This window comes from Cynara cardunculus (assembly GCF_001531365.2).
Source record: "Cynara cardunculus var. scolymus isolate 2C chromosome LG 13, CcrdV1, whole genome shotgun sequence".
Classification (NCBI taxonomy): Eukaryota; Viridiplantae; Streptophyta; class Magnoliopsida; order Asterales; family Asteraceae; genus Cynara; species Cynara cardunculus.
This window is the reverse complement of record NC_037540.1, coordinates 5302815-5317299: the sequence shown is the minus strand read 5'-3', so window position 1 is coordinate 5317299 and position 14485 is coordinate 5302815. Positions and strand designations below refer to the sequence as shown.

The following is a 14485-nucleotide window of genomic DNA, read 5'->3' as shown; positions in this document are numbered from 1 at the left end:
CTATCTTCATTAAAGATGGAAACATGGGGTAAAGTTGTAATCGCCATTGTTATAGCTGTCATTGTGAGATGGGGATGGAAATTACTCAACTGGGTATGGTTGAACCCAAAGAAGCTAGAGAAGTGGCTGAGAGATGAAGGGTATAAAGGGAATTCSTATAAYCTGCTAAYRGGTGACMTKAAASAGWTTGCAACAATGGTGAATGAAGCTAGATCAAAACCACTTCCAATCACCCATGATATAACTTCATATATTCTTCCCTTTGATCATCATATCATCACCAAATATGGTAATTCTATAATCTCAATTGCTATTCCTTRATTATAATCTGATTGGTRATCAGACACTGCAACAAAATCAGGTCCAAAATCTCTATATGTACTGACTGTAAGATTGGTGGTTGACAGGTAAAAAATCATTTTTCTGGTTGGGGCCAAACCCAAGGATGTACATCTGGGATCTAGACCTCATCAARGAGATATTATCAAAACCCGATGAGTTTCAGAAGCCTCATCCTGAGCCATTTCGAGATAGCATCATCGGCGGAGTTCTGGTTTCCGAGGGTCACAAATGGATCAAACATCGCAAAATAATTAATCCCGCTTTTCATCTTCAAAATCTCAAGGTTAGAATATGTTGAAAGCTGGGTTTTGTGGTTACAATCACTTGGATAGTTCTTGGATCGTATATGTATTGCACTTTCCAAATACATATACTTGGTCTTCAAAACACTAAGTTTCTGAGTCAAAACCCTTCTTGGATCGTATATGCTCAGAAGCTCTGAGTCAGAACCGTTCTTAACCAGAAGCTTCTGAGTCAAAACCCTTGTTAACCGAAAGCTTTTGAATCAGAAATCCATACTTGGTCTCCAAAACACCAAGTTTCTAACCCTCTGAATCCTTCTGAATTTCATTCAGAATGTCCAGAAACTTAGAATTCCCAAGTACTCCCTTTGACCTATGCTGTATGACGATCTAAGGTGATATGAGCAACATTTGTGAGTGTGCACTCTGTATCTCCTAAGTCCTAACTCACATTGTGTTTTCCTTGTCGCCTAGTCTGATCCCAAGTAAATCACAGTTACACCAGATGATTGATGAATCACCAACAAGCTCGTGTCTCTTAATTCCGTCATTTTCATGTTCAAAATCTAAGGCAATTTATGGATTCTTATGTGCGTAGATCATGTTCCCTGCTATCTGCTCGAGTTGTAATGATATGGTCCACAAATGGGAGACTCTAATTGCCGCAAAGGGTCCCACCGAGGTGGATGTATGGCCGTATATCGATAATTTAGCCGGTGAYGTGATTTCACGAACGGCATTTGGCAGCTGCTACGAAGAAGGAAAGAARATATTCAGAATCCAGAAGGAACAAATGGATCTTGTATTCCAAATGCTGTTTATACTTTTTCTTCCTGGCAGGAGGTAACAACAACGGTGATCTACTGATCTTTTAACATTAGTCGGATGTACAGATTTCGTTAATTTCTTTAGAAAAATGTAGGTTTATACCCACCACCACAAACAAAAAGTTTAACGAAAACCGCAAAGCGCTTCGATCGATGCTGAAGGGTATCATCRACAAGAGGAAGAAAGMAATCGAGATGGGATCAGAAGGTGGCTGTGAAGACTTACTCGGAATTTTACTCGAATCAAATTCGAAAGAGATCGAAGAAGATGGAGTTGGAATGRGTATGGAYGATGTGATCGAAGAATGCAAGCTATTTTACATCGCTGGATCCGAAACAACCTCCAATTTGATSGTTTGGACTATGGTCTGTTTGAGTTTGCATCAAGAATGGCAARTCCAAGCTCGACAAGAAATCTTGGAATWTTTCGGTACCRGAAAACTTGATTTTGAAGGTMTGAAACACCTCAAGATTTTAACAATGATACTAAATGAGGTTCTCAGATTATACCCACCGGYAGTCATKGYTGTACGGGCTACAACCAAGGATACGAAGCTGGGAAACATGACGATACCATCGGGTGTGCACTTAACTTTACCTATTATGCWTATACATCAYGATCGTGAAATATGGGGTGAAGATGCAGCCGAGTTCAAACCCGAAAGGTTCTCAGAAGGAGTTTCGAATGCAACAAAGGGCAAAGGGTCAGGTTGTTTTTTTCCGTTCACTAGCGGTCCTCGTGTTTGCATTGGACAAAACTTTGCGATGACGGAAGCAAAAGCAGCAATAGCAACAATTCTACAACGGTTCTCGTGTGAGCTTTCTGCATCCTACAAACATTCTCCTTTCCCTGTGTTCACTCTTCCACCCCAGTTTGGTGCTCACTTGATTCTAAGTAGAATCTCATAATTTGCATTTCATAGCAATTTCTTCAAATACATGGTGTATCCAAAGGTGAAAAGCTGTTTTATTATTTAATAACTTAGTTGTCTATCCGTGCAATCGGCTAAAACTCTAGATCCTTGTGTTCCCTCTTACTACGTAAGATTCTTGGTCTTTGTTATATTCACTCGGTAAGGTAATTGAAATAGTAAATGCTTACCAAGGTAAGTATTTTGTAAACAACCTAAGCTAGATGCTAAACATGAAAGGCCACTGCTTTTGTCATGATGATGAGAGGTAACAATATGTCAATTTCAAACTATTGGCAAAAACACATACATGTCAACGATGGGTCGATAGAAATGGTAGGTGGTACACAATATTCATAGATAAGACAAAAGTAATAACTAATCAATAAAAAGATGCATCTTGAGGAACCCAATTTGGAAAAAACGATCGAGGCACAAGGATGATCTCCATATATCTTTTTTGATTCTTAAAAGACCCTAAAAGTTGAAGCGGAAAAAGATGAAATGTTTAATCTTCATCGATTGATGTATTCTTATAATCTACTAAGCATTAGGCAAAGAAACTTGGAGTAATATTTATTAGTTACTGTTAATAAATACAGAATAGAGATCATACTGTGAAAGTTCTAAATCACGTTGTTTGATGTCGTATGTATGAATTATGCAATATTTTGTACACGTCTAATTGTAACAATTGATAAATTGATCGAATATGAGACAAGGATCTCAATTCATAGTCTCATTGATATGTACGAAGGATAAAAGAAAGCTTACAAAATAAAGGATACATTACAAATACAAGATGTTAAAACCAGTTATGAGATAATAACATTAAATCTAAGATGCATAATTATGTGATTTCCACTCAATCATGTTTGTTACTAGGAAAAAGTCTAAAAAAAATTAATGGACTTTAATATTTGGAATGACAATTTTTTGGAACAAATAAGTTCTTGGACGACCCAAAACCTGTTAAACAACTCTTTAGATTTTTTAAAAACTATTTGATACATTCTTATGACCTATAAAACTGGTTAATGTGATAAAATAATTGAAAAAAACCTGGAAAAAAAAAATCAATGGATTTTCATATTTAGAACAATTACGTCCCTAAATATTTTTGAACCAAAAAAAAATTATATCTATAAAATGAAATAAATATATCAAAAAAGTATTTATATTTATAAAAAAAATAATTACATTTAGAAAAGATTATTGATGAAATTTGTTTTAATTATGAATAATTTACAACCTTTTAAAAATTAGAAGAAAAAGACAAATTTAATATGAAAAAATAAAGTTTCAAGTGAATAATTAATGTTTAGATTAAATAAAAAACAAGAATAATGTAAGAAAATAAATTTATAATCGACATCTCTATAAAAGGTCAACGGTAATGAATGGAGTTCTAATTGACTACCAGACGATATATAATTTTAAAACTCAATCCCTATAAAAACTTATCAAATGGAGTAATCACCATTGCTGGTGATCATACTCTATCTTCATTAAAGATGGAAACATGGGGTAAAGTTGTAATCGCCATTGTTATAGCTGTCATTGTGAGATGGGGATGGAAATTACTCAACTGGGTNATATATTTCATATATGATTTTTTAAATTAAAAAAAGAAAAAAAGAATTACTGATAAAATTTATTTTAATTAAAAAACAAAATATATTTCGTTGGTGATTTTTCAAATTAAAAAAATAAAAAATAATTTGATTAAATTACTGACGGATTAACGATAAAAATTTAACTAAATACATAACTAATTAAAATTCGTCGCTAGTGTTCATTGATATATATGTAAGTATCTTTTTACTTCAAAAAATGTATAGAGACTTGATCGTTTAAAATATGAAAATCCATTGGGTTTTTTTTCAGAATTTTTTATTATTTTACCACATTAACTAGTTGTATAGATCATAATGATGTATCTAACAGGTTTTAAAAAGTTCAAGAAGTTATTTAGTAGGTTTTAAAATATCAAGGGCTTATTTGTTCCAAGGTTTTATCCAAAAACTTAACTATTTCAAACACTAAAGTTCATTATATTTTTTTTTTAGATTTTTTTCTTATTTATACTATATTATACATCATTTGACAAAAACTCTTAAAAGCCATTCTTTATGCATGAAGTACTGTTTATTGATAAATTTTACTTAAAATTCAAGATTACAAGTAAATTGTGCATAAGTACAATTTATTAAAGTTTTATGTTTGAATTTGTGTAACCAACTGCAGATAAACATAATCAAATAGATGATACACATCTCATTTTAAAATATAAAAAATCTAAAATATAATTTGGATAATTATTGAGTTCTAACAGAATATTCAATTATTTTCTTTATAAAAAAATATATTATTAAACCTAAATTAAGTTACTTTGTTACGTTAAATTAAGTTATAATAAAAATTTTGAATTAAAAAAAATACACAAACAAGAACTTTTAAATAGTTAATTTGATGCTAATATTGATATATTTTTTGTAAATTTTATATGATATTTTCAAATTTATATTTTTTCAAAAATAAAACATTATTATTTTTTCAAAACCACATTAAATAGTATTATATCGACATGGATAGAAAGTAAAACAAAATATTAAAATAAAAATGTATTTAGATGCATTACACGAATACCCTTCTGATCAATATTAAAATAACTAGTTTGCTGAACGATGTGTCTCAATAAATATCAACTGTTATATTTAAAACTAAAAATAAATCTGAAATGATGACATTACATCAATAATTATAATATTTAAAAATTAAAATTCCACTCGTAAATAATAAAAACACATATTTTCAATTGAATAGAAAAAATAACATTATTAAAAAAATTCAACCATATTTCGTTTATACCATCAAAAAGATCTATTTTCAACAAATCTTTATCAATTTCAAACATTAAAATCATCGATTACAAAAATTCAAAATATTCAAACCCTCTAAAAATAAAATTAGGTCAATGACCAAATATTGCTAAAAAAAACAATGTAAAACTATTATTAAAGACAAAAAAAACAAGAATAATGATCGAAAATCTTCTGAAAGAATTACAACACGATTAAATTAATTAACTATAAAGCATAGTTATTGATATTTAAGTTTTGTATCACCCATTTTTTGTTTATGTATGTGAATGTTTGTAAGTTTTATTCGTTGCAATAAAAAACCCTTACATATAATATGTATTGCTTCCAAATCAAAATGTCGTTCAAAATTTAAACAGAACTTATGTACAACTTGAAGCTGCTACAAACCGAAAAAAGTTGGTGTCAAACTACAATTTGTTAGTAACGGATAAAGACTCAATCCCGATAAAAAAATTAATGAAATGGATCCATCAATCACAGACATAGATAAAGATTAAAACAAGGAAGATGGTTGTGATCACCATTGTTATAAAGGTCAGCGGCTGGTGATCATACTCTTATCTTCATTAAAGATGGAAGCATGGGGTAAAGTTGTAATCGCCATTGTTATAGCTGTGATAGTGAGATGGGGATGGAAATTAGTCAACTGGGTATGGTTGAAGCCAAAGAAGCTAGAGAAGTGGCTGAGAGATGAAGGGTATAAAGGGAATTCATATAACCTGCTAACAGGTGACATTAACGAGTTTGCAACCATGGTGAATGAAGCTAGATCAAAGCACCTTCCAATCACCCATGATATAACTTCATACATTCTTCCCTTTGATCATCATATCATCACTAAATATGGTAATTTCTTAATCTCAATTGCTGTTTCAGATAAAAACCGGATGTCAAAAATGTCTAAATGTCTTGTGGATTGGTGGTTGACAGGTAAAAAATCGTTTTTATGGGTGGGGCCGAACCCAAGGATATATATCTGGGATCCGGACCTCATAAAGGAGATATTATCGAAACCCAACGATTTTCCAAAGCCACATCCCAAGCCATTTCGAGATAGCTTCATTGGCGGACTTCTGGTTTCCGAGGGTCACAAATGGATCAAACATCGCAAAATAATCAATCCAGCTTTTCATCTTCAAAATCTCAAGGTTAGAATAGCTAGTGTCTTTTAATCCCATCATTTTCATGTTCAAAATCTAAACCAACATATGGATTCATTATTCATATGTGCATAGATCATGTTCCCGGCTATCTGCTCGAGTTGTAGTGATATGGTGCAAAAATGGGAGCTGCTAACTGCCGCAACGGGTTCCACTGAAGTGGACGTATGGCCGTATGTCGATAATTTAGCCGGTGATGTGATTTCACGAACGGCATTTGGTAGCTGCTACGAAAAAGGAAAGAAGATATTTGGAATCCAGAAGGAACAAATCGATCTCGTTTTCCAAATGCTGTTTTTACTGTTCGTTCCAGGAAGAAGGTAAAAACTCACTGTAAAAAGACCGGGTTTACAGGACGTCATATTATGTCTATGTGTTCAACGGATGTGTTGCGAATTCGTTTGGAAAAAATTGTAGGTTTATACCTACGAGCGCAAACAAAAAGTTTAACAAAAACCACAAGGAGATGCAATCGGTGCTAAAGGATATCATTGACAAGCGAAAGAAAGAAATCAAGATGGGACCGGAAGGTGGTTGTGATGACTTACTTGGAATTTTACTCGAATCAAATTCGAAAGAGATCGAAGAAGATGGAGCCGGGATGAGTATGGATGACGTGATCGAAGAATGCAAGCTATTTTACATCGCTGGATCTGAAACAACCTCCAATTTGATCGTTTGGACTATGGTCTGTTTGAGCTTGCATCAAGAATGGCAAACCCAAGCTCGACAAGAAATCCTGCAAGTTTTTGGTACCGGAAAACTTGATTTTGAAGGTCTGAAACACCTCAAGATTTTAACAATGATACTAAACGAGGTTCTTAGATTATACCCACCGGTGGTCATGGTTATACGGGCAACAACCAAAGAGACAAGGCTGGGAAACATGATGATACCATCGGGTGTCTACATAACTTTACCAATTATTCATATACATCATGATCATGAAATATGGGGTGGAGATGCAGCCGAGTTCAACCCCAAAAGGTTCTCAGAAGGAGTTTCGAATGCAACAAAGGGCAAAGGATCGGCTTTTTTCCCATTCACTAGCGGTCCTCGTGTTTGCATTGGACAAAACTTTGCAATGGCAGAAGCAAAAGCAGCAATAGCAACAATTCTGCAACGGTTCTCGTGTGAGCTCTCTCCGTCGTATAAACATTCGCCTTTCCCTGTGTTCACTCTTCCACCCCAGTTTGGTGCTCACTTGATTCTAAGTAGAATCTCATAATTTGCATTTCATAGCAACTTCTTCGAATACATGGTATATCCAAAGGTTAAAAACTGTTTTATTATTTAATAACCTAGTTGTGTATCTGCGCAATGCAGTGGCATGTAAACTTATACCGTAAACATGTTCCTGATTAAAAATGAAAATCCGACACTATATTTTTACATAAAATTGCAGACACAATGACATGTAGTATGAATGAGCAATGGTCGACCGCAGTTAATAGAACATCATGGAGAGCATGAACAAGTGAGATGCCATGAATCAGTGTACTTAAAACAAATTCTAACAAGATATAAACGAAATCCTAATCGAAGAAGGTCAAGAACGCTTACCCATTGTAAAGATAAAAATTTGATGTCATTTGGCTCATTTAATTTACATTGTTCAAGTTTTTGTAGCATGATAATGATAATGTGCTCCATGTTCAGCATTACTTGCTTAATTAATCCCTACTTTGGCTTAATTAATCCATATGACATCATAGACCAAAAATCACAAAAGTAACTCTTTTTGACATTATAACAAACAGTTCATGGGCACCAATGCTAGCGACCAAAAATTCAAGAAAAGCTTTATATAAAAACCAAAACCAGCTAACACAAAGCCATATCAGCGGAGGTTTCAAACCTGGTGCAATGGTATTGAGCACAGTTGTTCAAGTCGCCACTGATAAGGACCGGTTTGCCTGCTGACGCAAAAGCTGTAGGAAATGTAAGCGTGTGTAATCTGCATTTCGGAAAGACAAACTCAAATCAAACCCCATCATCAAGATCTCGAGCAGAAATGCAAAAGATTTGATAAGAAACCATTCAGTCAAATAAATATTTTTTTGTGGGATTTTATGATATGATAGAGTAAACATGAAAGCAGAGTGTGGTTTCGATTTAAATTGTATAATGCGAATTCTTGAATCTTGATCATATGATTGAGATGAACAAAGACTTGCATGAAATTTGAGTTTTTCCCAGGCATGGTTTCGCTCACATTCTTCAAAAGCGTCGTTTGAACCAGTGCATCCGTTTCTTTCGCAGTAAACGAGATTGGGTCCAAAATCCATTGGAATAAGAAATTGGGCTTCATTTTGTTGGGAAAAGTTTAAAACCCAATGTCGTTTCCTCATTAAGTTGTTAACTACATTTTTAAATGGAAAAAATTATTCTCGTAACTATACTATATTATAAAGAATTTAACAAAAACTCTTAAAAATATTTTTTTATTTATAAAGTACTATTTATCAATGCATATTACTTAAAATTCAAGATTACAAATAAATTATACATAAGTACAACTTATTAAAGCTCTACGTTTGAATTCGTGTAACTAACTGCGGATAAACATAATCAAATAGAGGATAAACATCTCATTTTAAAATATAAAAAATATAAAATATAATTAGGATAATTATTGAGTTCTAACAAAATACTTAATTATTATCTTTATAAAAAGATATTATTAAACCGAAATTAAGTTAATTCGTTACGTTAAATTAAATTATAATAAAAATTTTGAATTAAAAAAAATAAACAAACAAGAACTTTTAATTAGATAATTTGATACTAATATTGATATATTTTTTGTAAATTTTATATGATATTTTCAAATTTATATTTTATTCAAAAATAAAAACATTATCGCTTTCTCAAAAACCACATAAAATTGTATTATATCGACATGGATAAAAAATAAAACGAAACATTGAAATGGAAAAGGTCGTTGAGTTTTCTAAACTTTTCCTATTTTGTTTCAAGGCAAACTTTAAACTAATAACCAAATGTTTATCGTGTAAACATTTATTGACCTATGTTATTGAGAGAACATGACGAGGACCGAGAATCTTACCGGTAAGTGAACGAGAGAAGACTCTTGTCCATTATGCTTACCAACAATCCATTTTTATGGCTAGAAAAAAATCATCCGATAAAATAAATGATGATGATCACAATAAATGACCCCTTAAAAAGTAGCACGTTATTTTATTTTATGTTAATAATTGGTTCGTTGTTACAAATTATAGTCTTTTCTTTATAAAAAAAATGATATTCTGATTATAACAACAAATACATATGGTAATTTTAATTGTTAATGGTTGGATTGACACACAAATAATCAAGATTATTAGAAGTTTGTAAATATCAAAACATGTGCTTGTTACGATGGGTAGATGATCATATTAGGCAACATTATACAACCTAAATTAACTGTATAAACCTGTTTGTTTTTTCAGCTTATTTGCTAAGTTTTTAAGCAGTGTTTGTTTTGGCTTAATTTTTAAGCAGTAGTTGGAATAGCTGAATTGGATAAATCATCATATATTTATTATTCACATTATACAATTTTATCAGTACATGTCATAATAGAAGGAAAAAAAACCACTAAATTAGATGTCAGACATACAACAGCCAATGCTTTGTCATGATGATGAGAAGTAACAATATGCCCATTTCAACAGTCGGCAAAAACACGTATATGTCAATGGTAGGTCAATACAAATGGTAGGTGGTACAATATTCATAGATAAGCCAAAAGTAATAACTAATCAATAAAAAAATAAATCCTGAGGACCCCAATTTGGATAAATTATTGAGGCATCGGATTAAGCTTTTCATGCCTTTTTGTTTCAAAACAAAAAACCCTAAAAGTTGAACCTGAAAAAAATGAAACATTTAATCTTCATCTACTGATGTGTTCTTATATTTTACTAAGCAATACGAAGATACGATTTTTAATTCGCGATGATTAGATTATGAATGTGAATATGCTAATCAGATGTGAGAGTTCGTATACAGGCCTACTAAGCTAATCAGATGTGAGAGTTCGTATACAGGCCTACTAAGCAAATTAGATGTGAGAGTTCGTATACAGGCCTACTGAGCATATCACATGATTTCGGTTTCTAGGTACCAAAAGTGATTATGTTGGACTTGTCAAAGTCAAAAAATGAGACTTTTTTGAGAGAAATATGGCATAAGTTAGGATCATTGAAAAGGGAATACATGAAAAAGGAAAGACAAAGCATAAGTGAAGGTGGATTGCAACCTTAGGTATATCTTGTATTTGTTCCCATGGCCCATGTACCCTTAATTTGCATTTTTTATCCAATTTTATATTAGTTTTATTCATTTAACTGTTCTAAATGTTAGAATTTTGTCAGAAATAAATATAAAGTCTATAAACGTATTAAATCAGAGAAGAATATTATAGAAGTCGTTCCAAATATATGTACCAAATTCTTTCTGCCATATAAGGATAAAATTTTCATAGTGCAATTCTATCTACCGTTAGACCAAATATGATTATCCCGAATAGTATGTGATCAAGGCCGTTGATCCAAGAAATGATGTTCTAATGTCGATAGATTTCAAACAATGTAAAAGGATTGTCTGCTAATGTATTTGGCTTTTCAGTAATGCCGAAAACAGCATAAATAAACAAACATGAGTTTCAAGATTGGTGCTTGTGGGATCCAAATCCGCTAGCAACAAACGGGAACAAACTTGAAGATAACTTCTACACCATTAATTATTGTTAATCAATCAGTTAAATTTTTTTAAAAGGCGTTATTTTTATAATAATAATTAAATGAAGATGTGGGGCACGCATAAAGCCCTTTTAGATACAACCGTTGGCTTAAATTATGCTCAATCACAAGAGTTTAATAGTGTCGGCAAGCTTGACGTTTGTTTAATTAATTAATTAATTTGAAAAAGACTTCATCGATAAATATTAAAAATAATTAGAAGGGTACTCGTGCAATACAGTGAGATGCATTTCAATTTTAATGTTTCATTTTATTATGTCTCCGTCGATATTATAATACGAATTTATATGGTACTGAAAAAACAATATTGTTTTATTTTTTTGAATAAAATATAAATTTGAAAGTATTATAAAATTTTGGAAAAAAAATGTATCGATTTTAGTATAAAATTAAATATTTAAAAGTTCTTGTTTTTTGTGTGTAATTTCTTTAATTCTATTTTTTATTATAATTTAATTTAGATTTAATAATGAAGTCATTTATTTTTGGTTTAATAATATAAGTTTTATATAGAGATAATATTTAGTATTTTGTTAAAATCCAATAATTATTCTAAATATATTTTAGATTTTTTTATATTTAAAATGAGATACATATCAAGTATTTGATTATTTTTTCAACAGCTAGTTACACGAATTCAAACATGAGCTTTAATAAGTTGTACATACAAATAATTACTTGTAATCTTGAATTTTAAGTAATATGCATCAATAAACAGTACTTAATGCATAAAAATAGTTTTTAAGAGTTTTTGTCAAATACTTTATAATATATTATAGATTATAAGAGTGAATTACGCATTTAGTCCTTGTGATATGCAAAAAATTATGACTAACGTCCTTAAACTCTGTTCATTATGATTTGGTCCATGTGGTTGTCATTTTTTCATGCCTATGGTCCCTGTCACTAATAGAATTCATTAGTCCATTAACATATTTCATATTATTTTCGTTTTTGAATCTGTGTTCTATACTTTTTAAAAATGATAAAAAGAAAGGTATTTTGGTCTTTTTATTCTTGGGTTAACGGACTAACAAATTATGTTAGTGACAGGGACCATAGGCATGGAAAAACGACAACCACAACGATCAAAATCATCACAAACCGAGTTTAGAGACGTTAATCATAATTCGTTACATACCATAGGGACCAAATCCGTAGTTCACTCTAATTATAAATAACAATTGACATTTGATTAAGTTAAATTCCTTTGCCACATAAAATCTTGAGTGTAATCTAATTCTAGAGTCGTTGCCCAATCAAATTAAAAACACATATGTATATATATAAGGAATCTTTATTTAACAAATGGTAAGTATTTAAGAAGTATAAAAGTGATCATAACTAGTCAAGATTTGCGGTTTTGACTTGTAAGTGAAAAATAGAGGAGTGATTTCGTAACTTTTATAAATAGGCAACAAACAAGTGCATATGTGAACTCATTGTTCATATGTGAATCAGTTAATTAGTTCATATGAGAATTACACAGGTTCACATATGAACATATAATTCATATGCGAATCACATTGGTTCACATATGGACATGTGTTGTCGTTTATTTGTAAAAGTTACGAAACTATCCATTTATCTTTCATGTACCATGCGAGCAATTATTCTGTGCTTTACAGTCAAAGCCGCAAATATTGATCGGATGAAAGATTATGATCACTTCTCTAATTCTCAAATATTTACCACTTCTCAAATGAACCTATGATTATATATATAATGGTTGAATTCCGGTGAGAATGGAAGTTATCGTGAGAAGTGTGAAAAATGATCTTCACTCTTGGATCAATCTAACTGATTCTCAACACTAATGGGGTGAACACAAATGCATCAAATCAATTCGTGTGATAAGCGCAATTCATGGGTGGGGGTGAGATTAAGGTGATCAAGGATCAGATCTTTTACGTTTCTCATGTTAGCTCATATTCTCACACGATCCCTTCGTCTATATATATAGGGTCTGTCAGGGAAAACGCTAATAAAATGGAACCACATGAAAAAACAGATGAAAAAAATATATCAATATGCATGTCAAATTATCAAGCAAAATATGATCATTTTTTGGTGTAATTTATTTCGCTCAAATTTTGTTTATTTTCTTTTTTTTGGGAATAAAAAAGGGGTTAACTTTTTTAATTTATAAAATAATGTTGTAACCTCCATCGTAATCATATACATTAGATAATCTAATCTGATGGCTAATAAACTATTTTCTAGTTTTTTTTTGTTTTTTTAGAGTTTTGCCCTAAACCTCCTTTTATATATATATATATATATAGGGGTTGCTTAAAATACTAACCAAGATTTTTGTGTTAACTTTGTTAACCAAACTCAACCAATCATATTCCATCTTTTCTTTAGGTTCACATATAACTCGTATATTAATAACAAGGGTAATTAAGTAATTTGTCATTTATGTAACTCCCAAATCATTAATTGGGAGTTACAAATATAAAAATCTCAATAATTGATAATTATGTAATATTGATAGTTTTTTATACGTGTTCATGTTTTGTAATTTCGATTTATTCTATCCATAATGATATTGATTTTGTAATTGTTAAAAATTTTCGATTGTAAAGATTTCGATATCGTCCGAATAATATGGATAAACCTATTGGAAAACAGATCAACAACAATGAGAATGAAAAGGTTAAAATCGTCTACGACTATAATCGGAATTCGAATTCATATGTAATTGTTAAAGAATTGTTCACAAGTGTTCATATTGTGTTCATATATACACTAGCTGCATATCTCAACATTGGATTGCTCCTGAATGTWTTCRTAATGAAGGAACTATTATTCACAAACTGTTCATATTGTGTTCATATGTACACTAGCTGCATATCTCAACATTGGMTTGCTCCTGAATGTDTTCATAATGAAGGAACTATTATTCACAAACTGTTCATATTGTGTTCATATGTACACTAKCTGCATATCTCAACATTGGCTTGCTCCTGAATGTRTTCATAATGAAGGAACTATTATTCACAAACTGTTCATATTGTGTTCATATGTACACTATCTGCATATCTCAACATTGGCTTGCTTCTGAATGTGTTCATAATGAAGGAACTATTGTTCACAAACTGTTCATATTGTGTTCATACCTGTTTTTTTATTTATTTACTTTCGTGTAACAACTGTTCTTATTATATTCATATTGTGTTCATAAATACTATACAGTCTAAGTTCATATGTATGTCAACTTTTGTTCGTATTTGACACAATGATTCATGTGTGTGTGTGTTCTTATGGTTCTTACATTAACAAAAATAAATTAATAAAAATAATGAGATTTTTTGATTTTGTAACTTCCAATTAATGATATGAGAGT

General features: G+C 31.1%; 2 protein-coding genes and 1 long non-coding RNA gene across 3 annotated transcripts; 2 read left to right on the top strand and 1 right to left on the bottom strand.

Annotated features, from left to right (window-relative positions):
* The first annotated feature begins 15 nt into the window (after window positions 1-15).
* On the top strand, window positions 16-2428 carry LOC112525654 (cytochrome P450 CYP72A219-like). The gene is made up of 4 exons (XM_025135872.1): window positions 16-289; window positions 408-625; window positions 1183-1427; window positions 1507-2428. The coding sequence occupies exons 1-4, from the start codon at window positions 16-18 to the stop codon at window positions 2318-2320; spliced, it is 1551 nt and encodes a 516-aa protein (XP_024991640.1). The 3' UTR covers window positions 2321-2428.
* A 3351-nt stretch (window positions 2429-5779) lies between these two features.
* On the top strand, window positions 5780-7599 carry LOC112525655 (cytochrome P450 CYP72A219-like). Its single transcript, XM_025135874.1, has 4 exons — window positions 5780-6053; window positions 6138-6355; window positions 6443-6687; window positions 6785-7599. Exons 1-4 carry the CDS (start codon window positions 5780-5782, stop codon window positions 7593-7595), a joined length of 1548 nt encoding a protein of 515 aa, XP_024991642.1. The 3' UTR covers window positions 7596-7599.
* Window positions 7600-8054: 455 nt separating this feature from the next.
* Window positions 8055-8684, bottom strand: LOC112525656. Its single transcript, XR_003070437.1, has 2 exons — window positions 8583-8684; window positions 8055-8324 (listed from the first exon to the last, which is right to left on the bottom strand). It is a non-coding gene; the product is annotated as an uncharacterized LOC112525656 (long non-coding RNA).
* Window positions 8685-14485: the final 5801 nt, after the last annotated feature.

What these genes read in the sequence shown, in the direction of transcription:
- LOC112525655 (XM_025135874.1), top strand. Translation starts at nt 5,780, where the DNA reads ATGGAAGCATGGGGTAAAGTTGTAATCGCCATTGTTATAGCTGTGATA. An exon ending in TTCATCTTCAAAATCTCAAG is followed by an intron (nt 6,356 to 6,442) that starts GTTAGAATAGCT and finishes ATATGTGCATAG; the next exon opens with ATCATGTTCCCGGCTATCTG. An exon ending in CTGTTCGTTCCAGGAAGAAG is followed by an intron (nt 6,688 to 6,784) that starts GTAAAAACTCAC and finishes AAAAAATTGTAG; the next exon opens with GTTTATACCTACGAGCGCAA.